At 38.6% G+C, this 27,092-nt stretch overlaps 1 protein-coding gene across 1 annotated transcript; it reads right to left on the bottom strand.

The window, feature by feature from the left end:
* Positions 1-1,832: 1,832 nt before the first annotated feature.
* On the bottom strand, positions 1,833-23,681 carry LOC117664186 (cytochrome P450 4B1-like). Its single transcript, XM_034415028.3, has 12 exons — positions 22,709-23,681; positions 19,155-19,299; positions 15,795-15,839; positions 12,408-12,535; positions 11,310-11,434; positions 9,027-9,178; positions 8,540-8,646; positions 6,789-6,979; positions 6,363-6,496; positions 4,595-4,659; positions 3,994-4,076; positions 1,833-3,285 (listed from the first exon to the last, which is right to left on the bottom strand). Exons 1-12 carry the CDS (start codon positions 22,865-22,867, stop codon positions 3,114-3,116), a joined length of 1,506 nt encoding a protein of 501 aa, XP_034270919.1. The 5' UTR covers positions 22,868-23,681; the 3' UTR covers positions 1,833-3,113.
* Positions 23,682-27,092: the final 3,411 nt, after the last annotated feature.

Raw genomic sequence — 27,092 nt, 5'->3', positions numbered from 1 at the left:
GGAGTGGGTGTGGCCTGCGTATGACGCATCTGGCCTGTGGGCCGCCAGTTTGATGCCCCTGATATACAGTATTTCCCAAGTCATGCTGCTTTAAGCTGTACTGAACAGTTATTTATTTATTTATTCAATTTGTATGCCGCCCCTCTCCGAAGACTCAGGGCGGCTACAGTTACACTGTTTCATGGTGAAAGGGTGAACTTTTGTTATTTTTCTTCCAAGTGCACTGATAATGTGGTGATTAAAAAAAAACAGGTGGAATTTTCAGTTCTGTGAATTCCCATTTCTAGCCCCAGTAACAGAACTAATTAAAATGTAGTGTTTTGCTTTTTTTATACATTTTCTGGTGGACATACCAGACTGGAAGATATTACTGTGTTTCCCCGAAAATAAGACCCTGTCTTATATTTTTTGAACCCTGAAATAAGCGCTTGGCCTTATTTTCAGGGAGGTCTTATTATTTTGGGGTGAGTGGAGCAAGATGGGGCTCCTCTTGCTGTCTTACCTGATTTCCAGCTCTGCGTTTAAATATTTTCGGGGAGGGCTTATTTTCAGGGAGAGGCTTATTTTAGCACATGCGCTCAAAAGCCTGATTGGGCTTATTATCAGGGGATGTCTTATTTTCGGGGAAACAGGGTAAGTAGGGACTCACCAGACGGCAGCTTATAGCAAGTTGCTCCTGTGCAAATTACGTGGCCCTAAAGACCCATAGAAGAGAGAGGGAATTGTTTTCTCAGCACAAGGGGAGGAAAATCTACTAATCAGAGATTGTGGTATCCATTCTCTGGGCAGAATACCTGACTAGCATCCTTGTCAAAGCTGAAGAGTTTGTTCAGTCTGGGAGACAAACAGCATAAGACTGCTGTGTAGAGTATTCTTTATTTTAATCAGCAAAGATAAACTTTATGGCTTGGTAGTAATCCTTTTTTTGAACAGAAGCCTTAGATATCATGCAAAGTGGATGGCATTCACAAGAAGTCCAGGATAAAAGTGTATTCACAAAGCAAAAGATTGGCAAAGAATGGTGTGAAGTCATGTTTCCTGTTGCACGTACAGGTAGTCCTTGATTTACAACAGCTCATTTAATGATTGTTCAAAGTTACAACAGCACTGAAAAAAGTGACTTAAGATCACTTTTCAGAGTTACCACCTTTGCAGCATCCCCATGATCATGTGATCAAAATTCATATGCTTGGCAACTGGTTTATATTTATGTCCGTTGCTGTGTCCCAAGGTCATGTGATCACCTTTTGCGAACTTCTGACACACGAAGTCTGTGGGGAAGCCAGATTCACTTAACAACTGGATTACTAACTCATCAACTGCAGTGATTCACTTAACAACGGTGGCATGAAAAGTCATAAAATGGGGCAAAACTCACTTAACAAATGTCTCACTTAGCAACAGAAATGTTGGGCTCAATTGTGGTCGTAACTAGAGGACTACCTGTATAAGAAATAAGGTATGCTTCTAGAACGTCTAGGAGACTTCCCAAATGTATGGGTTTGGAATAATAAAGGGGTGTGCTTGAGTTACCCTACTTAGGATCCTGTGCCTCCTACGCTGATGGCAATCCAGAAGGCCTTAAATCTTGTCTGTTTTCCTAGGCCTTGTTGGAGACAGTTTTGCATTTAGACAGTTTGCATTTAGAGCTGTCCAGGTGGAAGTTGATTATTTTGTATATTTCATACTATGCCTAATATGTTGTTTTAAATCATGAGATCCCGTCGCGCAATCCCATCGCGAACTGGTAGTAAAGGTAAGTAGAACCCACCCCTGATCTGTTGTTGTCGTGCACTTCATATTTCATTCAAAGATTGTTTGGAAAATTATGGTTTGATACAATTAGTTTAATAATATCCAGTATGGACAAAGCATGAAATTTTAGTTACAAATGATTTTTTTTTAATAATCAAAAACTGTGATCATATTTTATATAATAGTACTAGAATCCCAGAGGCATATATTCTGTCTTGGCTTCCAAGCCCAACTTGGAGCTGAATTACTCTACAATATGAGTGACTGAAAGAACTGGCCTACATCAAGAAAGGTCATACACTGCTGCTTATCACATGAGAAGAAAAAAATTAAAGAGTAATTTCTCTGCTGAAAGCAGCCAAAGTCTATAACTATAGACCTGTGATGGGGAACCTATGGCACGCGTGCCAGAGGTGGCACGCAGCGCCCTCTCTGATGGCACGTGAGCCGTCACCCCAATTCAGTTCTGCTGCGCATGCGCGCATGTCTCCTGCCAGCCAACTGGTTTTCGGGTCTCTGCCACACATGCGCGGTGCGAGGGTTGCGTGCGGGGGGGCGCACACACATGCAGGGGACAGGGTGCATGTGCGGGGGCAGTGCACGCATTGCATTTTGGGGGTTTGGGCGCATGCGCGTGCTTTGGGCACTATAAGAGCCATGGTGGTACAGTGGTTACAATGCAGTACTGCAGGCTGCCTGCAATTTGGCAGTTCGAATCTCAGGCTCAAGGTTGACTCAGCCTTCCATCCTTCCGAGGTCATTAAAATGAGGACCCAGATTGTAGGGGCAATATGCTGACACTGAAAACCGCTTAGAGAGGGCTGTAAAGCACTGTGAAGCGCTATAGAAATCTTAAGTACTATTGCTATAACAAGATGCTTGTAGTTGGATGTTACAAGGCCACCCAAGTGTTGATCTTTTATCTTCCCATACTGTAATTCATGACTACATGCAAACACTAATTAAAAAAACCCACAGTGGATTAATTACTGGGTGAAACTTTTTAGTGTTGTAGTTAATCTAAAAATGAACTGACAGTAGATGAAACCAGATATCTTGGCCATTCAACCTTTCATCAAGAGAAAATATGCTTCCTGGTAATTATTTGCAAATATCATTCTATAATTTCTATATTCTACTTCCCATTTTCAGTAAATTAGCAGTCCCCAGACCCAGAGGTATTAGTATTTTAATTCCCAGCCACCATGATTAAAGTCTCAATATTTTTTGAAGAGCAACAGAAGTATTCTGGGAATTATAATCTCAAAACATGTACAGGGCACCTGGCTAGATGAGAAAATTCTACAGAAGTCCTTCCCTGCTCCCCACATGAATTATTTCCTCTATTAATTATAGGTTCACCCCAGTTTCTTCAAGCAAAGATGAATTCCGTTGTCAGAGCGCAAGACAATCAGAGGCACTGGAACAGGCGGAGGCTTTGACAAATCAAGTGACAATTCAAATCGAAGCAAAGTCATAGCAAGAACCACTTTCATTTCATTCATGGCAAACTGTTGTCCAATGCAGTTTCTGAAAGGACAAGAAAGCTTGTTATCAAAGGCGCATCTATCTGGAAATTAATTCCCAAATTCCTCACCTTCTGGCATTTCCCTAAACTGGTATCTTACTATTGTCCTAGGACTCTCAACTCCCAAAATTCTCTGATAGTTAATTTATCTTGCCCAGAGTGTTCTTTGAAATATACTACTAGGCATGATAGCAACATTCTAAGATGCTTCTGGGAAGATGCTGTGGTCTTCTATAAATAAATTATAGGTTACTTTTCCCATTTTTTAAAGACCTAGAAACCCTTTGGATTGATATTCTGAGAAATTCTGCCAATAATAAAAAGGAGAATGGAATACCCTGTATTACTTTTTCTACCACCATTTCTTCTGTCAGCAAAGGCAGTGAAAACAATAATTCTAAAAATAAGAAGACCCTTACTACTACCATCTAGAAAGTCCTCTAAATATACCCACCTTTATATGCTCTTTTTATAGCCACTTTTCTTTTTCTGCTTTAGTAATAAATATCAAAAGCAGGTCTTTAGAACCAAAAATTCTAAAGAAAGAATGCTCATCTCAGCACTAGCTGATTTTGTTCATCTACCAAAGAAATCTGGTCATAAGGATCACAATGTTGGCTTCATTGTGTTTAGCTCAGTTTTGACAAGACACGGATAGAGACATTCTGGATCAAGTTAATATGCTTATATCTATATAATAATAAACTCACCTTGGCCCAGCAGCGAACGGAATAAAAGCATGAGAATGTCTGCTGGATAAGTTCTCAGGAGAAAATCTCAGTGGGTCAAACACCTAAAAACAAGAAAGGGGTTGTTTCAATAGGTGGTTACGAAAGAAATATCCAGTTATTTTAGTTGACCAAATTATTAGAGGACATCCATTTCTATCAAGTGCCATAAAAAGAGAAAATTAGGATCACTTCAGCTTTACACATTACAAAGCTGTCTTGAACTGAGCCAAACCAGCAGTCCAACTTGTTCAGTGCCATCTCCTGTACAATTATTCTTTCGGTTTTCAAGCAGGAGATTTTTCCAGTCTGTATCTGGAAATGCTACAGACTGAAACTGGGATCCTAACATGAAATCTACTATTGCCCCTAATCTGAAAAAAAATTTTTTTTGAGTTGCTGTGTTAATACTAAATGTTTTGCAAAATGAAACTTTTGCATTATTTTTATAGATTACATTTGTATTAATCTTAAATGCCATTTAGAAGTGACAACTGTGACAACTCTCTACTTTGTTCTAGTCAACCCAAAGGATGTGGCTCTCTTTTGGAGAAAATAATTGCAATGTCACCAAATACTGTACCTCCGGATTATGCCATATACTGGGGTTCTTGTGCATAAGATGAATGCTTATCACAACCCAGGTGCCTGTGAAACAATCAATATGAGAAAAGGAGTCATGTTGGATTGCATGCAATGAGATGGCAATAAAAGCTCTGATGAACTCTGTGCTGGAAGTTTTGTATCCATTCAGTGATGGAAATTGAGACTGTGCCTATGACTGTAATACAGTACACAAATAGTAGGAACTTGACATTTCTTGACATTTCTGAACCAAAGCAGTAGTTCCAGATAGTGTAATCATAGTATATCAGCATTTATACTATGTAATCCCATTTGGATAGCCTAGAAGGACAGGCAGAATTTCTGTTAATTGACTTGGATATCTCAGTAGCTTTCAGTGCCTATAATGTCTTTCTAGTAAGGCTTCTCAACAAAACTAACATGAATTTTCTGCCAGGTCTTCTGGGACTATTATTTCAAATTCAGTTCCTAGCAGATAAAGATACTTCAATCTGTCCTAAAGTCTACCCAATCCCCCCCCCCTTTGCTAGATACATTATTGGGCCTTTAGCAGGGCTGAAATCTAAAAATTTTCTCTACCGGTTCTGTGGGCGTGGTTTAATTGATGGGCGTGGCTTGGTAGTCAGGTGACCTGGTAGGCGTGGCCAATAATAATAAATAATAAAAATAATAAACAAAGTACACCAAACAATAAGAGGTACCAAAAAACAACTTTCACACTTTACACACACACAACACAACACAACACAACTGACTCACACACAATGTAAAAGCAGCTGCACTTCACCCAAAATGGCTCCTGCAACAAGCAGGAACCTTACACAGCCACAAAAAGCTCAAAAACCAACTTTCACACTTTACATACCCACAACACAACTGACTCACACACAATGTAAAAGCAGCTGCACTTCACCCAAAATGACCCCTGCAACAAGCAGGAACCTCACACAGCCACAAAAAGCTCAAAAACCACCTTTCACACTTTTCCCACACACAGCTTTGTGAGATTTTGTGTGTTTGTGTAGTTAGAGTGAAACACTACAGATACACACCAAATCTCAGAAAGCTGCACAAATATTTTATTTTATTATTTTATTTTATTTATATTTTTAGATAAAAGCAGCTAAATTTAAAACTTCCTTAACTTTAAATTGCTATGTCTAAAAAGAAAAACTCCTAAAAAAACCCCAATTAACTATTTTTTTTAAAGCTCCCAGTTACTTACTAAATTGAAGGCATAAGGCAGGCAGGCAGATTGAGCTGCTCACCGATTGCATTGATTGCAGGCAGACAGATTGAGTTGCTAGCGGATGCAATGGATTGCAGCAGCCGAAGCAAGGCAGGAAAAGCGAGTGAGCCCAAAAGCAGTAGCAAGCTGCCAAGTAGGCAAATGGGGACTGGGCGATTGAGTGGGCATGGGCAGGGGAGCAGGGATTTTTGCAACCGGTTCTCCAAACTACCCGCCGCCATCGGTAACGGATCACCTGATCTGGTCCGAACCAGGAGCATTTCACCCCTGGCCTTTAGGCAGTGGAGGGAAAGGGACTGGTAGGCTCAACTGTGTACATGTTGTTTTGATTCATTTAAAGTTTTGTAGTAAACTAGCCTGAGTGAACTAGAATGAAATAGAGACTCCTAGCTAAATAATAAACAGCCAAATTAGAAACAAGGTAGTTTAGAGACAAATTGTATGAAGATGATATGTGTTGCAATGATGCAGCTAAAAAAGATCTATGGATATGAGAATAGAATAAAATGATTTGAACCTTCAGGTAGAGTTTTCCCATCAAAAAATGTAACAGGTTTGGTTAATTCTCGGGAGACTCCAGGTACCGGAGAATAAAGGCGGAGACTCTCTTTAATGCATAAGGTGCAGTAAGTCATCTTATTAAGATCATCCCTGGAATATATTGAAACAAAGTGCATCAATAGATTAATTACTAATCAGATAAATTATTTAAAGTTATTTAAGGATCCTCTGTATTGGTAGTTGTCATGCTAGTGCTGAGATTTGATGCCCTCAGTAATAAGAACACAATCACAGCAGCAGAACCAAAACCTAACAAAATGCAATCAGTGGGCACCCTTTTAACCTCTATAACCACCAATACTTACAATATCACTCACTGATATCCCACATCTACCCACTGAATAATGATACCTATAGGAAATCTCTCCAGTACAATACTTACCACTCGATTGTGTCACGATCTCCCAGAATGGATTTTATCTCCTCTCTACATCTTTCCTGATGCTCAGGATTTTGTGCAAGGCAATACAGCAGCCAAGAGATCCCGCTAGCTGTGGTGTCGTGACCTTCAAACATGAAAGTGTCCACTTCAGCACGTACCTCTTCATCAGATAATCCAATGCCATTTTCATCCTAAAGATTGAGAAACTTGATAAGTGATAAGACTTTATCGAAGAATTCATTTTTTCACTAGGTTCATACAAGACTCTAAGTAATAAATATATTTTGTTTCATTTTTGCCTTAAGAGTATTTTGTGATCCAGTCTTCCAGTAAAAGATCTATGGCAGACTTGATGTTCCTGATGAAACAGGCATGGCATTGTGGTAAAGATTAGTGGCCACATGGCAAATTCAAACCAGTCCTGTCTTTCCAGATAAAGGAGAGAACATGAGATAACCCACTTGCACTCCAGGCAGCTGTTTCTCATGAGTAGACTGCAGGAATGCTTTGCTGTGGGTGGCTGAAATTCCCTGCTTTTTATGACTTCTGATTGGCCAGGGGAAAAAATTGTTTGACCACTGGAGGGAGCTAAGAAGATAGCTAAAGTGAAGCATATTTTTAGAGACATATTTGAAAATTACCTTTGGAAAACTGGTCATATTATAAATCAATTATGTTCTAAAATATAAATGAAATGATACTTTATAAAGAGTAATAGGTACAAACAGAAATATATACAATTTCCTACAGCAAAGAAGGAAAAAAAGTAGAGGTGGTTAAATTGATTGTTTCACTCAAAAAAAAAAACATATCTAATTTTGTTTCCATTTGGAAATCGCTTCTGGATTTTGTGCTCCTGATGGGGAAAAATGAAACTTTGATTTTTTTTTTTCTGATTATATAGGTTTGTTTTTATAGAAAGGCTAGTAGTATTTATTATTGTGTAAAAGTAAAAAGTTGAGGCAGTAGTGTGATCATCTTCTACTGTGCTAAAGAGAGTCAGAAGTCAACTTTATTTTCTTTTTCCCCTTTACCCCTCAATTTTTTTATTTTCCCTCTTTCATTCATTAGTTTTCCATTATTTTCATTTTCTTTGTATTTTATATTCTGATAAGCTAATAAAAATTTCAAATATAAAATAAAATATACAAAAGTATGAAGGCTATTGCTTAACGCACTGTAAACCGCCCTGAGTCTCCGGAGAAGGGCGGCATATAAATCAAATTTTAAATTTTTTTTTAAAAAAAGCTTACGCAGATATAAGAAAGTTTCAAAACAATAAAGTGGATAGTTTTTGTGTGAAAGTGCTTTTGAATACATTGGAATTAAAATTGACAAACTGCACCTTTATGGGAATGTTTTTTTTTTCCTTTACTATTAAAGAGTGCAGGCAATCGTTGGATTTTAAAAAATAAGAGGCAAAACAAAGTTTAAAATGGAATTATACATAAAAGAGGTGCATATATTGCTAAGATGTATGAACTTCTGTTGAAATTTGAAATGGAAGAAGAATAAGTGAAAGAATATAAATTGGGCTAAAAAAATTGGTTATAATATGCAGACGGAACAATAGGAAAATATCTATATCCATGTCAGTTATCTTTTGAGAGTTTCAAAACTTCATAGCATGAATTTGAATTGCAAGGTTCTTATTTGATTATATAAAGTCTACTGGTAGTAAAATCATTTAGAAATCATAGTCACAACTAGTATAATTAACTGACCAATGTTTTCCTCATTGCTATACTTACTTTGGCACAGAGAAGAATGTCAAGAAAATCCAAGTGCCTCTTCGCCTGGATCTTTTGAAGTTCTTCCTCAACCTTCAAAGATTCCTTTCTTTCCTTGATTATTTTCTCTGAATTGGAAACATTTGATGTTAATATAATGTTTAAGCTTGTTCATGGTAATTCCTTACACTGTAGGAAAATGCCAAACTGTACATTATGTTAACCTTTTTAATTAGCTATTTTTCTTGTTGCAATAGCATACCAATTGAGTGATTTCCTTGAGTGCATTGCAAAAGTTGAAAAAATGCAGACTGAAATACAACATACTAATGAAATATAAAATACACAGAAGCACTTAAAATGATGGATTGAATAAAAATCCTACTCTGCATGATTTCTTCTTAAACGGTTGTTTAAGATTTGCTTATGTTTTTGTTCATTTTTTTTTTTACCTTCCTTTGGGTCCAGAACACCCAAAACCAAAATCAAAGCATTGGAAAAAAAATACCTGTATGAAGGTGAGCAACTTGGCAGGCTTTCCGAAACCGAAATCCATGGGGACTGAACCAATATAGAAGATCACTGTAACCTACAATGTATTGCATCCTGGCATATATCAAGAAGCAAAGCTCAAAGACAGCTTGAACGTAAGAATTTTCCCTAAAGGACAGCAGGAAAATCAAAGGATAAATTCAGGATTTTAAATATGAATACTGTCACTACTTTATAGTCTTCAAACAATAGTACGGGTAGTCCTTGGCTTACAACCACAATGGAGCCTAAAATTTATGTTGCTAAGCCAAACATTTGCTAAGTGAATTTTGCCCCGTTGTCACAGTTGTTAAATGAATCACCGCAGGTATTAAGTCAATAACAAGTTTGTTTTGTGAATCACGCTTCCCCATTGACTTTGCTTGTCAGAAAGTCGCAAAAGGTAATCCCATGACCCCAGGACACTGCAACCGTCATAAATATGAGCCAATTCCCAAATTCTGAATTTTGATCACATGACAGTGGGGAAGCTGCAAATGGTCGTAATTGTGAAAAACGGTCATCAGTGACTTTTTTCAATGCTGCTGTAACTTCAAACGGTCACTAAATGAACTATTGTAAGTCGAGGCCTGCATGTATTGAAACAACTCAGTGAAGCTTAATTCTGATTTTACATAAAATTACATCATAAACCATTACATTTATTTTATGTTATTAAAGCTTTCATTTAGCTTTCTAGACAACAGGTAAAGGTAAAGGTATGTGCTAATTGTTCCAGATTCTAGGGGGCGGTGCTCATCTCCGTTTCAAAGCCGAAGGGCCAGCGCTGTCCGAAGACGTCTCTGTGGTCTTGTGGCCAGCATGACCAAACGCCGAAGGTGCACAGAACGCTGTTACCTTCCCACCAAAGTTGGTTCCTATTTTTCTACTTGCATTTTTTACGAGCTTTCGAACTGCTAGGTTGGCAAAAGCTGGGACAAGTAACGGGAGCTCACTCCATTAGGCAGCGCTCGGGATTCGAACCACCCAACTGCCGACCTTTCTGATCGACAAGCTCAGCATCTTAGCCACTGAGCCACCACATCCCTTGGACAAGAGTCAGTGGTAAATATTTAACAACCAACTCTGTTGCTGCCATCTTGCCACTAGCAACTGAACAGTCTGCTGCTCTGCTCTCACTCACGTCACAAAATTCCAGAAATTTAACAATTAGTTCTCATGAGCCAATACAAGTGGGATGCAGGACACCACTGATAATAATGCTGTAGTGTATTATAGATAACACAAGGCCCATCGATTAATACTTCAGGAATGTTATTTAAAAGCAATTCTGACTATTCATTAACTAATACAGTATAAATTCCCTGGGCATTTTATTGCTGTCCAGCCCACCTAAATCAGGGGATGATTTACTCTGCACCACAGGCTGCAAATAAATGTCAACTCCTGGTTTGAAGTCCATTGCCAAAATCTGACAGAAAATAACTGAGCTTTCAGGGCTCAGTTTCAATTTTCCACTGATTTCTGAAAATGGGGGTGGAATAGAAAAGAAACAAGGTTTGTTAAGTTTCTTACTGTGCTTATGGTCACCTCATCCTAATTTTTTTAAATACCCCCACCCCCTCCTCTCTGTCACCAAAGACAAGTGTTGGAAAAGTAGCTCTGACCACTAGCATAACACTATTATTTTGCCCGATTTCAGCCTCATCAGCCAAAAATTATAGGGAATCAGTCCTGGTTGCAAAACATTTGATTATGTGTAAATTGTGCCTTTAAGTCAGTGTGGACTCCTGGCGACTGCCTGGACATGACTCTGCAGTTTTCTAGGAAATATTTTTTTTGGAGATGGTTTACCATTGCCTACTTCCTAGGGTTAAGAGGGAATATGTGGCACAAGGTCATCCAAACTGAATTTGTGCTGAAGGCACTAGACTAGAACTCAGTCTCCTGGTTTGAAGCCTAATGCCTTAATCACTATACTAACTTTCTAAACCTTGATTACTCATTGCATTGAAATGATGTATAATGTATACAAACAATGAGGCAAAAATTCTTTTGGGGGACTTAACTGCAGTTTTTATTTGACTCCAAAAGAGCAAGTGATGCATAGTAAATAAAGAGGACAGTCATGAAATGTGTAAGTTGTGATTCTGTATATGTGGGAGGGTAAGTAGTTACACAATATAAGGATGCTATGTTTTATAACAGGATCACTTGGATCCCATTAAGTCATTACTGAATATGTTACTAAACCAAGAAAGGAGATTTTTACCAAAGTTAAAAGAAAAGCAATACCAACTTGTACGTTTGACAGTTGCTGTTATAACCAAAGGCACATTTCATGATGCTATCAAGTGTCATCAAGCTCACATGTTCAAAGAGTTCCACTGATTTCTCCTGCATGATCAGTTGTTCCCATTTATCCTAAATCAACAGAAGGAAAAAGAAATATTTCTGTTATGTTATGTTGGACCCCTTAAAACAGGGGTGTCAAACTGGCGGACCATGGGCCAAATACATCACGCACAGGCCATGCCCACCCTGCCTCTGCAAAGGCAAAAAAATCACAATACGTCACATAATGTCACGTGACTGATCGAGTTCGACACCCTTGCCTTAAAACAAGCAAAGCTAAATTATTGTATAGTATATTCTATAAATCATTTTACTCTAATGTATAGAACTGTGATGGCAAACCTATGGCATGGGTGCCACAGGTGGCATGCATAGGCATAGGCATAGGCACGTGAGCCCCCCAGCTAAGCTGTATATACATCCAACAGGAACAGGAAGTGCCTCACAGGAGCAGATAGAGGTAAATCCTAGAGAGGCAGGAAATGCATCACTGAACAATAGAGATAAATGCTAGAGAGGAATAAAGCTGCATACAAGGCCGACATAACACCTGTAACAGCGTAGGCATGCCGGGGGGGGGGGGAACACGGGGGGAAGCATGCCCCCCGCTCCCATTTTTGGTCCCAGGAGGCTTCAGGGAGGACTGCAAGAGGGGTGTCACGCATGCATGCACAGGGGATGGGGGAGCTTGCGTGGGGGGGGGTGGCATACGCAGGGGGGTATCGTTCACGCACTGTATTATGGGTGTGGGCACACGTGCGTATGCTGTTGTGTGCGTGCGCACATAAGGACAAAAAGGTTAGTCATAACTGGTATAGGAGAATGACATCTCAATTTTCTCAAGTAATTATTTTTCTGAGACATTCATTACTTTTCATTTCTGATTCTCTAATGCAATGTTTCTCAACCTTGGCAACTTTAAGGTGGGAGACTTCAACCCCCAGAATTCTGCAGCCAAACACACATACATATGCACACACCATTTCAGCTGCAATAAATCATTCACAGAAAAACTTTTAATAAATCAATTATTAACACTTACCAACATCACTTTTGTAGAGTCTGCAATCAGGGGCACATATGGCTTTAATACACTAAAGTGGAAACCTGGAGTTAGCAATTTTCGATGTTGTGCCCATTTGGGTCCATGCAGGACCAATAAACCTTTCCCTAAAGGAAACAGACACTTCCAATCAAATAAGAACACAGGAGAAGGAAGGAGTATTATATAGGTTCGGCACCTTGCGTTACTTATAATAAAGGCAAGATGAAAAAAATATAATAAAAAATAAACAGTGCTATACAAAATCTTGTTACATTTAGGTAATCTCCTATAGTTTACAGCAGCAATGAAACTTCATTTCCATAAAAGTTTTCATAACTATTTCATTACTTCTGAACCAGGTAAGTAGTGCTTTATGCACCTGATGTACATACAAAGAAATAAAAGAAAACAGAGATTTCAAAGTTCATTGCAATTGAGTCTATAGTAAGAACATTTACCATAACCATAAACCAGGGGTGAAATCCAGCAGGTTCTGACAGATTCTGGAGAACCGGTAGCAGAAATTTTGAGTAGTTCAGCGTGGCTGGCCCCAGAGTGGGGTGGGAATGGAGATTTTTGCAATATCCTTCCCCCAGGAGTGGGGTGGGATTGGAGATTTTGCAGTATCCTTCCCCTGGAGTGGGGTGGGATTGGGGATTTTGCAGTATCCTTCCCCTGCCATGCCCACCAGGCCACGCCACCAAGCCACACCACACCCACCAACCCACGCCCACAGAACCAGTAAAAAATTTGGATTTCACCACTGCCATAAACCAAGATACATTATGTAATGTGAGTATCAAAACTTCTTATTGTGTCCCTTTCTGTGACTCATGTTTACGTTTCTACTTTATTTGTAGCTGATTGGTTAACCTGAGCATTCTTGATAAGCATTTTCTTCAGATTTATTTTTTGCCTTAGAAATGTTTTCTCCTTTGCCTGTTTCTTCATGGGGCATTTTCAAACATATGTTGGATAGATAATAATAATAATAATAATAATAATAATAATAATAATAATAATAATAATAATAATAATAATAATAATAATAATAATAATAATAATAATAATAATAATAATAATTTTATTTCTATACCGCCCTTCTCCCGAAGGACTCAGGGCGGTGTACAGCCTATTAAAAACACAAAACAACATCAGTTAAAATAGTTTAAAATTATTAAATAAATTCGGCTAAATTTTAAAACCCCAGAAATTTAAAACCCAATTTAAAATTGTTATGTTGATAGCCCAGCCTGGTGGAACAACAGGGTCTTTAGTGCGCAATGAAATACCCGGAGGTCGGAGATCTTACGTATTTCCGGGGGCAGTTCATTCCACAGGGCTGGGGCTCCCACAGAGAAGGCCCTCCCCCTGGGTGTCGCCAGCCGACATAACTTGGCCGATGGCACCCTGAGGAGGCCCTCTCTGTGGGAGCGAACTGGCCGGTGGGAGGCTATTGGTGGCAGAAGTCGGTCTCGAAGGTACCCGGGTCCTATGCCATGGAGCGCTTTAAAGGTGGTGACCAGCATCTTGAATCGCACCCGGAAGACCACTAGGAGCCAGTGCAGCTTGCGCAGGAGGGGTGTCACGTGGGGGCAACGGCCCAGATATTTGTCAGGTGTGGTTTAATGGATTCCAACAATAAGCAGAGAGTTGGACTAGATGGCCTATTTGTCTCCCAATGTATACATACTATGATCACTATACATGCTTGTCTACTTTCATTGCATTGCATCAGAAATATTGTACAGCATAATAATTAAAACTTGAAATGCAGAATTGTGCCCAAATGGCTCATCCACACAGCTGTGTTGATGTATCTTTCCTCCATGTTGTCTTTGCAGACTGATTCATCAAGAGAGACTGAGGATCATGAAAGGCAAAGTTCTTTTGGGAAAAAATTCTTTGGCAAAAACCACTACTTAAAATGTCAATTGAGATTCTCAATCATCCAGGTCATTGTTGTCCCAAAGGTGCTGTTTCCAAAAGGCAAGTGGAGTTTCTTGGCTTTTTTCTTGGAAAACATTTCACTTCTCATCCAAGAAGCTTCTTCAGTTTCAGCTTCTTCTGCCCTTTGGAAAAAGCACCTTTGGGACAGTACTTAAAATCACTATGATCAGCTTCATGGAGGCCCATTTGTAAGCATTAAATATACTGATTAGTAAGAAGGAGAGTAGGCAGGTAAGACAGGGATTAAGAACCAAACCATTGGATGTTCCTCCCATGATCAATCTCTCTTTATGCTAGGAGACCCCTAACTCTGGGACCAGATGCCAAGGGGTGGCACAGCAGTGTTGGCAAGACACTGACTTCTGAAGATTTCTCCTCCTTCAACATCTACATGGATGCTTTTTATGCTTTCTCAAAGAAAACAGTACTTTTATCAATTTTAATTCCAGGATTTCAGTAGTCAGTAGATGAATGAATTATGCAAAAGTTAGCAGGATAAATAAATCTAAAGGCCTATTTGTGGCACCTGCAAGGATGTATGTGTCTGAACTGGCACAATGGGCAGACTGGAGTGTTGCAGTACAAACATTGCCCTTTCTGAATATATATGCAATTCTCTCCGTCCAACAACCTGATTTTTGACTTCCTTTAGATGGCACTGCAAGTCAATAAATTCCCCATAAAAGTCCATTGAAAAAAACCTACCAACCCAGAGGGATTTTTTTTTTTACTCACAAATGAAAGTCTTGCTAAAGTCAAGGCTTCTATGAGAATCTCAATTTCTAATGTAATTTATTTATTTATTTACTTACTTACGCCTCTACTTCCAATAACTCTCTAGAGCAGGGGTCTCCAAACTTGGCAACTTTAAGACTTGTGGACTTCAGCTCCTAGAATTCCTCAGCCAGCAAAGTAAAGCTGGCTGAGGAATTCTAGGAGTTGAAGTCCACAAGTCTTAAAGTTGCCAAGTTTGGAAACCCCTGCTCTAAATATCTCTTGACCCTATTCAACTCCTTTGTAAATCATGGGGATACTGGAAGCGATAAGACAATAATACAATAGTAATAAATAAATACATACTTATACAACCGATTTGGAATTTTATTACTCGAGAATACTTAATATATTTCATGTATATTTTTCAGAAATCATTATATTAAATAGCATATAGACTCAGTTCTCTATCATAACATATTTTGTCTGTTTATTATATATAATCAATACACATTTCCAGAGAAGTGGAAGCAAGCAGAAATTAAAATAAGCAAACAAAATAAAGGTAAAGATTGCCTTTCTTTAGTTATGAAATAGCTATGACAAAAATTAGACAATGTAGAGCTCCTAAGGGGGAGTCTTTAGAATAAAATTATAAACAATTTTATCTGTGCTAACTGATCAATTGTTCTTCACCATGGAGAACTGGAATATACATACCAATCCATGGGACCATGTGCCGATAACCAAAATTATCTTTTGGTTCTAAAAGAAGAGAAAAAAGAAGTAAGATTCTATAGATTAATTAATTACACCAGGCTGCGATTAGAGAAAAATACATAAATTTCTGAGAAAAATATCTGCTAACCTAAAGAAATAATAACTAGATAATTAGTGGTTTTATTTATGGATAAAGAACTCATAAAGAATATTATACATTAAAATATGGGCATAATATAGAGATATCCTTACTTTGCATTTTTAATGCTAACACATAACAAAATGACTCCCCTTCTTCCCCCAATAATTTTCAGGGTGTTCCTCAGATTAAAATAATTTTCTCAAAATATACTCCGTCCCTTTCTAGACAGTATCAAATAATGCTTATGTTCTATTGTGATGTAAAAAACAACTGAAACAACTATTGTACAAACTACCCCTCTACTTGAGAAAACCTTGGACTCCTTGGTTTTCTGCCACATAAATTGTTTTCCCTACTTTTTATAAATACGCTATACATTCCAGGTGGCTGATAAAACTTTGGGAAATTATTACTTAAATTACACAGACAACAGGAACAGATATTCCCATATTACTAAGTAGCCTTTTACTATATTCCACAGCACAGTATCAGCAGTAGAATCCTTCAAGTTTTGGGGTTTTATAATTTTCTAGGATTTGAAATGGACACCTAACGTTAGAACCATCATCAAAAAGGCACAACGAAGAATGTTCTTCCTGTATCAACTTAGGAAGCTCAGACGGCCCCAAGAGCTCTTGATACAGTTTTAAAGAGGAATTATTGAGTCGGTCTAAGTATATTCACCCATGTTGTATTGCTGTATTTATTTATTTATTTGATTTGATTTGATTTCTATACCGCCCTACTCCCGAAGGACTCAGAGTGGTGCACAGCCAAACAATAAAACACATACATACAAAATTTAAAAATAGAATTAAAATCAAATTAAATAATTTTGGCCCGGACAAATTAAAACCCCAAACTATTTAAAACCAATTTTAAAACTGAATGTATAAAATACTAAAAAATATTTAAAAATTAAAAATCTCTTATAAAAGAGGGAGAAAATTAGGCCAGGCCCGCCTGGTGAAATAATAAGGTCTTTAAAGCACGGTGGAAGGTCACAGATCCGGGATCCTCCGTATCTCTGGGGGGAGCTCGTTCCAGATAGTAGGTGCCCCCACAGAGAAGGCTCTCCCACTGGGGGCCGCCAGTCGGCATTGTTTGGCCGACGGCACCCGGAGGAGCCCCTCTCTATGGGAGCGTATCGGCCAGTGGGAGGCTATTGGTGGTAGTAGGCGGTCCTGCAAGTACCCAGGTCCTAAGCCATGGAGCGCTTTAAAGGTGGTAACCAAAACCTTGAAGCGCACCTGGAAGACCACCGGGAGCCAGTGCAGCTCGCGCAGGAGGGGTGTTACATGGGAACGCCATGTCGCTCCCATTACCGCCTGCGCGGCCGCACTCTGCGCCAGTTGGAGCCTCTGGGTGCTCCTCAAGGGGAGCCCCATGTAGAGAGCATTACAATAGTCCAGGCGGGAGGTGACAAGGGCATGAGTGACCGTGAGTAATGAGTCCCGATCCAGAAAGGGACGCAACTGGCGAATCAGGCGAACCTGATGAAAAATCCTCCCAGTCATGGCCGTCAAGTGCTCTTCTAAAGACAGCCGTGAATCCAGGAGGACGCCCAAGTTGCATAAATAAATAAATTCACCCATGTTGTATTGCTGTAGTATTATTATTATCACTCATCTTTTCTATTACCCCTTCTTATTGGTATTATTATGATTATTATTTTGTTGATCTATATGGACACTGAGAGCTTCTGCACTAGAAACAAATTCCTTTTGTGTCTAATCACATTTGGCCAAATATCCTATCCTATCCTATCCTATCCTATCCTATCCTATCCTATCCTATCCTATCCTATCCCATCCCATCCCATCCCATCCCATCCCATCCCATCCCATCCCTATAGTGGAAACTCCCAACAAGCCCTTGGACCTGGCACATAGATACAGTCTTGGGACAGCAGTGCCTAATATTGCTATGCTATGATTTATGCTTTGCTATGCTTTAGAGGATTTTATACATGATAACCAGCATTTCAAATGCCAGAAGCCTATTAGAATGCATAAACATTACAATTTATCCAGATTCAGAGTGGCCTATCAATAGCCTTGACCGTTTTGTACCAGATGCAACTTGCAATGTAACTCCAAAAACCATCCTGTACAGAATATGTTACAATAGTCCAAGCAAGTGTTGTTCAAGATATAAGTTACGGTCACCCAGAACATTTTTTCAGAAACAGCTAGGCACACTCAGTCTTCCTTCAAATGTTCTTCTGTTACATTCATGCCAGCTATAGGAAAAATCTGGCAATGTGAAGATAGACCAAGTGCCAGGTCCAAGTCCACTGTAACAGCCACCAAAAACAACAGCATGCTGTGAAAATTAGCAGACCGTCAGAACATCTGGTCACTGAGATGGAATTATATAGATCACTACCATTTTATATTTCTGTCTCATAACCTGCTGTAGCACATAGTAATCCAGCAAATAAAATAAGAAAGGACCTCACTCGCCACTGTCAGTTACTTCTACTGGTACATTTCTGTTCAGTCTTTTCATCCAAGAAAACATACAGGTTGGAGGAACTGTCTTTACTTTGACTTCTTTGCTTACTCAGTAGCCTGAAAGAAAGGAAGGCCAGCCTGCAATCTATCCTTCTTTTCTTGTATCCCATTTAATAGCAATAGCAATAGCACTTAGATTTATACCACTTCATAGTGCTTTTACAGCTGTCTCTAACCGGTTTACAGAGTCAGCATATTGCCCCCAACAATCTGGGTCCTCATTTTACCCACCTCGGAAGGATGGAAGGCTGAGTCAACCTTGAACTGGTGAGATTTGAACTGCAGCTAGCAGTCAGCTGAAGTAAGTAGCCTGCAGTACTGCACTCTAACCACTGCACCACCTCAGCTCTAATATCCCTTTGCCAGTTACTACTTCTATATTAGCCAGGCCATTGGTATGTATGTAAAACAATTTGTCAACTTAGAGAATATGTTTTTTTAAGTAGATATTTATTGAAATCTTCTGTGGAAAAACTACAGAAAAACCATATTTGTGGTTTTTCTTTTTCTTATGGCTGGATAATTGGAGATGTCATCTGTGTATGCAATTTGCAACTGTACCATAATTAATAGTGGTTGGGGAACTTTGGAGTCATAAATTTGTTTTGGAATATACTTTCCTTGTTACTGACCAGTTAATGTACATGTGCAATGAAGTATTAATTACAACAACTAATGAATTACGACTGTTGTGTGTCTTACCCGTTCGAGCAAGTATTGGTTTTGCATAATCAGGATGAGTGATATTCAAAAATGCAATGAACCTGCCAAACCACAGAGGAAAGGCAAATGGATACAGACAACTCCATTTCTCTATATTTCTGTAAACTGCAGAAATAGATGAAAACTGCATTGGTGCAAGATAAAGAAGAAAACAAGAAAAGGTCATATTTGGTAAAATATTTTAATGAGCTATTTGGTGTTTTAAATTTATTTTTTCAGGCTAAAGGCTTCCCTTAGACTTTAAGTAGCATATCTAAAGCCCCTCCCCTAAAAGCAGATGGAGCCAGGACAAAAAGTGTCTGAAGCCAAATAAAACAAAATATTATTTACATTTAATTTCATTAATGAAATGAACAAAATACAGTTATTATTGTACTCTGTGTTACATAATTTATCTTTCTATCACATTAAGCATTAGAATTCAGTTGCAACTTCTGGAAAAGATGGACCTCAACTGAGCCTTTTAGGGTCTCGTGCATCTTGGAAACTTAGTTTCTGCTGTTGTAGGCCACTTTTTGGCTAAGAATGTCAGATATTACCATGTTTTCCCCAAAATAAGACACTGCTATTATATTTTTTTGAACCCTGAAATAAGCCTTATTGCCATGCGCTGAAATAAGCCTTATTGCCATGGGCTTATTATCAGGAATGTCTTATTTTGAGGGAAACAGGAAACTTACTGTATGTCAATGCAGCATAATACAGGATCTGAAACAAAACTGACAAAACTGAAAAATCTTGCTGCATTCTGAAAATATCTGGAGCTCTGTGCAATTGGCGGAACAAATATGCAAACTGGATCTGCAAATCAGATTAGCCCAAAACCAAAGTAAATAATGTTAAGGTTCACAGCAATGTATGAATGCAGCCAGAGAGGAGGTACTCAACTTTTTGCTCCTGATAAAAATATGAAGAAAGTTTCAGATTACAGATATAGTGATAGCAATTTCTCGTGCCTGCACTTCAGGTTTTGCTGGTCACAAATGAAATACAAGGGATTATAGGCAATCCTTTTTAATTTTTTATTTGAAAACTAAGTGTTCAGAATACTAGGAGCAGTATTCCCACCCTGTGATAGGAAAATTGGGCTGTGGTACTTACTTTCTATGGATAGTTGTAGGGAGGCTGGAAAAGAAATGAGGCCAGACATAAACAACTATAAACATGTCTTTAGCCTAAGACTACAGAAATATGGCAGAAGTCTTCTAAGTTTATTCAAAGAGACTCTGCCTTAATGAACTCCCTATATATGAGGCTGAGGAATTTTAATTACATTTTCCAAGATTCCATATTTACCTCATTAAGAAATCCTAGTGAAATCTGTGTTGCTGTTCTTGCTTCTCTGATTATGCCAAAGTTGGCACATTTGGCATAATGAGGTTTGTTTCATTTTGGCTTTGTGCACTGGATTAATATTTCTCTTATGAATTATAATTTAAGGTTTTGATTGATTATACGCCATGAAGCTGGTATCAACTCTTAGTGACCACTCAATTTTCTCCATTTCCTGATTGCAAAGTAAGTGCAGGAAAGATGTTACCGGTAGGTAGCTGTTAACTGACACAATGTCATTCAGGGAGTATTATGATTCAAAACTGATTTGTATGATGAACTTCTAACTTGCATATAACATTAAAGTTCTGTCAACAAGGCAATATAGCCATGCAAACCTTGGCTGCATATTGTGCAACTGCACAAGGAACATGAACCATAAATTATATTAAATCGGTTGTGGATAAACAAGACGGAAAACAACAACAATAACAATATAGTGCACTTCCTGTTTACTACACCTCCCTCTCTAGAATTCTTAATATGGCCATATATCTATGCGGCCATAGATAATGAGAAAGGATTCAAGTCCTACCTTCCCTGGCGGAAGATGGCTTACCAACTGTTTTTAAGGACATGACCTCAAGATATAACCTCCATCTCCCACTAACTCCCTAGAGGCTGCCTGTAGATGTCTTTTGTTGTCCTGATTTGCAGGTAGGGTTTTCCTTCTACTCCCTAATATACTTTCCTACAGGGACAATCTACAGGCATCATGGAGACAAAACTGGGGATGCCTGCTCAGGAACTGCTCACCTTCAACTGGCCCATCAAGAGTGCTGTGGGAATGCTTCCTTCCCTATCTGACAGTTGGGCACTGCCTTCCATGACCTGTTCGGGGCCATGGCTGTGGGTTAATTGTAGGCCTTGAGAGTTTTACCTTTGCACAACCTTTATCCAACTTTTGTGTTAGCTCTAAGCAATAACCACCCTTACTTTTCCAATTGCCTTTCTCATTAATTTAAGTACTATAAAACACATGTCCTCAGTGACACTAGGAAGAAACAGCACAGAAGTTTAATAAATCATGTTCTTGTTAGACAATATGAACAATATCAGATTTATAATATCTAAACTTCAGCCCCTAAAACATCCCTGGGTCTCCACTGGAATTGGCCAAGAAACTCTGACATGCTCCTGCTTATGCAGGTAAGCTTTGACTTATGACCATAATTGAGTCCAACATTTCTGTTGCTAAGTGAAACATTTGTTAAGTGAATTTGTCCCGTTTTACAAACTTTCTTGCCACAATTAAGTGAATCACTGCAGTTGTTAAGCTAATAACACAGTTGTTAAGTGAATCTTAACAACAGTCTTGGAACGTGCTGGAATTTCTAGCAAGTATACACTATTGAACAAGCGACATCTACACTGGTTTGGGCATGTCGTGAAAATGGCTGATGGTTGGGTTCCAAAAGATCTCTTGTATGGAGAATTAATGCAGGGAAAGTGCCTCAGAGGGAGACCACAGCTGCGATATAAGAATATCTGCAAGAGGGACCTAACAGCCCTGGGAATGGACATAAACAACTGGGAAACCTTGACCTCTGATCGTTCAGCTTGGAGGCTAAGGACACAGCATGGCCTTCTCCAATTTGAAGAGACACTTGTTTGGCAGGCTGAGGCAAAGAGGCAGTCCCGGAACCAGCAAAATCTGGGGGCTGGGCAAGGACAGAATGTATCTGCCCTCAGTGTGGAAGGGATTGCCACTCTCGAATTGGCCTTTTTAGTCACACTAGATGCTGTTTTAGGACCTCTTTCCAGAGCACGATACCATAGTCTTTTAAGACTGAAGGATGCCAATGCCAATCCTAAGTGAATCTGGTTTCCCCATTGACTTTGCTTATAAGAAGATCGCAAAAGGTGATCACATGCTCCCAGGACACTGCAATCCTCATAAATATGAGTCAGTTGCCAAGAGTCTGAATTTTGATCACGTGACCACGGGGATACTGGAACAAAGTGGGAAAAACAGTCATAAATCAATTTTTTTCAGGGCCGTTGCAACTTTCAATGGTCAGTAAGTAAACTGTTGTAAGTTGAGGACCCACCTGTAATGGGACATAAGATAGAAGTACTACAAATTTTCATTCTCTCTCTCTCTCTCTCTCTCTCTCTCTCTCTCTCTCTCTCACTCACACTCAAACACACACACACACACAAAAGAGAACAAACCTTCCCAGCTTTCCATCCCCCCTTACCTCAAGTATATGACCATAAAGCCAATGGGGAGGAGGCCCTGCAAAACAGTTCAGAGCTTTCAGCAGCGCCTGTCTTCGGCGATGCAACTGGATGATTTTGATCAGCACGCAGGTCAAGCAAAACACAGCAACCAGGTGCCAAACCCGCGAAAGATCCATCGCAAAATAACGGGGGTGACGCAGGCTCGGGAGGAAGGGCTGCCCGTCCGGTTGACAAAATGGCTTTTTCCAAAGAGAGAAAGCTACGAGGAGCGATGCTCGTTGTGGACTCTTTACGGTCCCGATGAAGCGTTGGCAAAGGAGAAAAAGGATATGGCAACGGTTCCGAAGGCGCAGGCGCTGCTTCCTCTGGAGTCAGAGGAGCTGGAATGTGCGAAAAGGCAAGTTTCAACCTCCAAAGGGCTTACGAAAGAAAAGCTAGGGGCGCAACTTCCAACTTCCATGCAAAGGAGTGTTTTTGCAATGGCAACTAGAAGAGAGGGAAAGCCTCAGGGAGAATTACCTCACCATATTCAACCTTTTCTTCAAAACGAACACGGAGAGAACAGCAGCGGTGAATAATTAAGTTAATGTGGCTAGATCAGTAGAGCCACTTACTTCTGCATCCTTTCTCCCACCCGTTGGTCTATCGGGGCTATGACGCAAAGACCGCAGTCCCTAAACAAGTCTGTAAAACAGTACTTTGAAGTTTTGTTAATATTTATTAATCGCCATGATGAAACAAGAACTCTTGTCCCTTTTTGTTTATCCAATCCCCCCCAGCAAGTTTCACTCACCAATCGAGGATATGCACTTATTTCACTGTTTCATGCTTCCACCCCATCTCCCAGCAAATGGGTTAGGGTGGAGGTTATCAAATAATAGTTAATAGTTTCCTTTACAAATTTATATATCTATGTCGTGATCACAACTACCAGTGGGAAAACTGTTTTGAACATGAGATCTAAACACTAGCAATGGGCAAACAAGAAACAAGTGTAACAATGAATAGCGTTAACAAGAGAGCAGAAGTTATCTGCTCTCTTAGAAGTTATCTCTAATGTAACTGCTAAGGTTAGAAGAATAATATATATTTTGTTGTATCTGATAATCAAAATAAATATGATTTTTTTGTTTACATCAAATAAAAGGGCAACAATAAAGAATGTGTGCTATAGACTCAATTTCCTCAAAAAGTTATGGACATGAATGATCTATCTAGGTGTACCATTGAATCTCTCTTCCAGAACTCTGGCTATTATAAAAGCACATGTGTATTGGGCATAGGGGTTCTCCAGGTAATGACAGGCATAAAGGTTTAAGATGGTGGATATAGACACACAATCAAACCCTGTTCCCTTTGGGTGTGCCTCATCACATATTTACAAAGGGGCAAGGTTTCAACTGTATAGTTTTGTTCACCGTCTCAACTTTTTTTTACATTGCCCCCATGCTGCTGGATGGGCATAAAGTATTGGTGAACGAAATTGGGAGACTCCGAAAGCGGTGTGGCTGTACTGGCTGGGAAAATGTCCAGCTCCGACGAGCTTGGCAAAATCCAGCCAGACAAACCGCACCTGGCGGTCTTCGGACCGAAGCTGTCCTGTAGTGACAGTGAAGAAAGAGAGGCAGCTTGGTGTCTAAAGGCAAGTCCCTTGAATAGCCTGAGAAACTCTCTCCGAGCCGATGACGGGGTGGGGTGGGGGGGGGAGGCGATCAGAGTGAATCACCATGAAGCTGGAGCCTCTGAGAAATCTGAGGAGGCAAAGACAGAGCTAGAATGCACTGAAGATGAAAAGGAAATGGCTAATGAGAAACAAGAAAGAGAGATGGATAATGAAGAAGACAAAGACAAAGAGACTGACTATGGAAAATTAAACAATTGTAATATTAAGTATGGACAAAAAGAAAAGAAACAAAGAAGGAAGAGAGGGTGGAACAGGAAAAATATAAAAAACTTAATGATTACACTGAGATTTACAGTGGAAAGATAAGAAAGAGACAAAAGAGATGGAAAATAATAAGAAACAAAGGACAAAATAAAGGTTTTATTATTTTAAAATACATAATAAGCATGCTAGGATTAGCAATGAAAAGACACAAAAAAGGAAAGAGAAAGGAGAAACAATGGGAAATATAGGGCAGAATAGGAGAGTGCAGACTTTTAAAATACAAAAGAAAGGAAGAAGAAGAAAACAAAAGGCAAAGAAGGAAAAGAGGGTGGAGGAGAAGAAAAAATATTAAAAACATAAATGATTACACTGGGATTTACAGTGGAAATATAAGAAAGAGGGAAAAGGGATGGGAAATAATGGGAAATTAAGGGCAAAGATTTTATGATTTTCAGATACAAAATATTAATAATGAAAAGATACGAAAAAGGAAAAGTAGAAACAAAGGGAAAACTGTAATAAATGTCACATGCTCAATAATATTGGAGGTTTATAGAATGATAAGTTTTGACTATGAATAAACTAGTTGGGGGAAATGTAATATTTGGAATATCTTAAACTATATATTTGAAACATAAATAAAAAGAGAAAAGAAGACAAATTAAGAATATTTTAAGAACTAATTGGATTGGGTAAAATGAGAAAGGATTAAGATGTGCTTTATAAATATATATTTGAATAAGTGGAAATATATTGTTAAGAAGTTTTGAGAAATATATTTAATGATTGAAATTAAATGTAAAAGTGAATGATAAAAATGATTTAAATGTTATACTTGCAAGAAGTATAGCAGAAAAAATATATTGGTAAAAGTAAAAAAGATAAGAGATTAGAAAAGTGTTTGAGTAAAGATTTGAAGGAAAAAAAGAGAACAAGATGAAATATATAGTTAATAATTAAAAAGATAAAGGATCGGGCTGCCTGGACTCCACAATGGGAAACATTAAGTTGAAAATGAATACAGCAATAGAGAGAGATGAAGGAATTGGAAGGGAGGAGGAAGGAGAGAGAGGAATGGAAAAGTAGAGAGGAAGGAAGGGAAGGGAAAGTAGAGTAGGAGAGAAGGCAAGACAGGGAGGAAGAGAGGAGGCGAAGGAGAAGGGAAGGGGAAGTAGAGAAGAGAAGAAGAAGATGGGGAAAGTAAGTTGGAAGGAGAAGAGGGAGAGGCTAGGTTTGAGAAAGATTGCTGTACAATAAAAAAAAAGATGAAGTGGAAGAAAAGCAGCTCTGAACAAACAAATATAAATATATTAAGAAAAAGAATGAATTGTTTAAGAATAAAAGAGGATAAATATGTATAAATAGTAAAGTTAGAATTTAGGGATAAATGAAAAAGATGTTTACGTATGCAAGTATAGAAATACTGAGGTATATTCAAAAAAAAGAAAGGGAGGAAGACAATATTGACAAAAATTGTAATTGAGTAAAATGTATTTTAATTTGACTAATTGTATAAAATAAGAAACGACCAACATTCTGTTCAAAAAAGAAAGATGTGGGTGAAGGTGGGAGAGGAGAAAAGAAAAAAACCAATAAAACTTTTTTTTAAAAAAAAAAAAACATGCCTAAACTAAAGGCTTTTTAAAACATATGACTGAAGACTTTTTATAAAGCTAGGACTACGATTTATTATATTTCTGAAAGTTTCCTCATAGCCAATCAGGGACTGATACTTCAGGGAAAATCTGCAGAATTTTAAATATGAGCATGTAATAAATTTATTTTACAAAATTAGAAGAAACTTTGAGGACTTTCAAAATATTTTTTGAGCCAATATCTTAGGTAGCACAGCTGGATATGACCCTAAATTGATTTTGTAGCTTTTTGAATTCTTAAATCTTAAATTTGAATTGGTATTCCCACGTGTAACCTTATTTATTGGATATTCTGTTTTAATTTGTCTTTTAACTTTTGTATTCTGTTTCTTTGTGAGCCGCCCTGAGTCCTTCGGGAGAAGGGCGGCATATAAATCAATCAATCAATCAATCAAACAAACAAATAAATAAATAAATAAGGCTCTTTGATGAAGCCAAGCTTTTTCTGAATTTCCAACCATCTTGTCTGGGGAGTTCGGGTGAATTCAGAAGTTTGCAACTACATTGTAAGCCTTTTTTTTTGGTCTATTTTCTCTATGCTGTTTTACTTTTTTTCTCTTCCCCCTCTAGTCAGCATGTCTTTTTTTCCCCACTCTAAGTAATTAATGACATTTGAAGCAGAGTAGTTGATCCAACGGCATTTCATCGAGAAGATCTATTCAATCATCTTTGCAAGTAAAGTGTCATTGTAATTTATCCCATTTATCTCTCTCTTAGTCCTGGCCCCTTTAATTGGTTAATTTATTTACACTCCTCGCTGTGGGCGGGTATTAACCGGTTCCCCGGATGTAAATGTCACTAGCCAATGAAAAAAAAGGCTAACATAGCCCAATAGGGAAGAAGGCAGAGGTAAGAAAA

This window comes from Pantherophis guttatus, chromosome 3 (assembly GCF_059756535.1).
Source record: "Pantherophis guttatus breed Tessera chromosome 3, ASM5975653v1, whole genome shotgun sequence".
Classification (NCBI taxonomy): domain Eukaryota; kingdom Metazoa; phylum Chordata; class Lepidosauria; order Squamata; family Colubridae; genus Pantherophis; species Pantherophis guttatus.
Note: the sequence above shows the minus strand (reverse complement) of the source record. Positions and strands in the feature narration are given on the sequence as shown.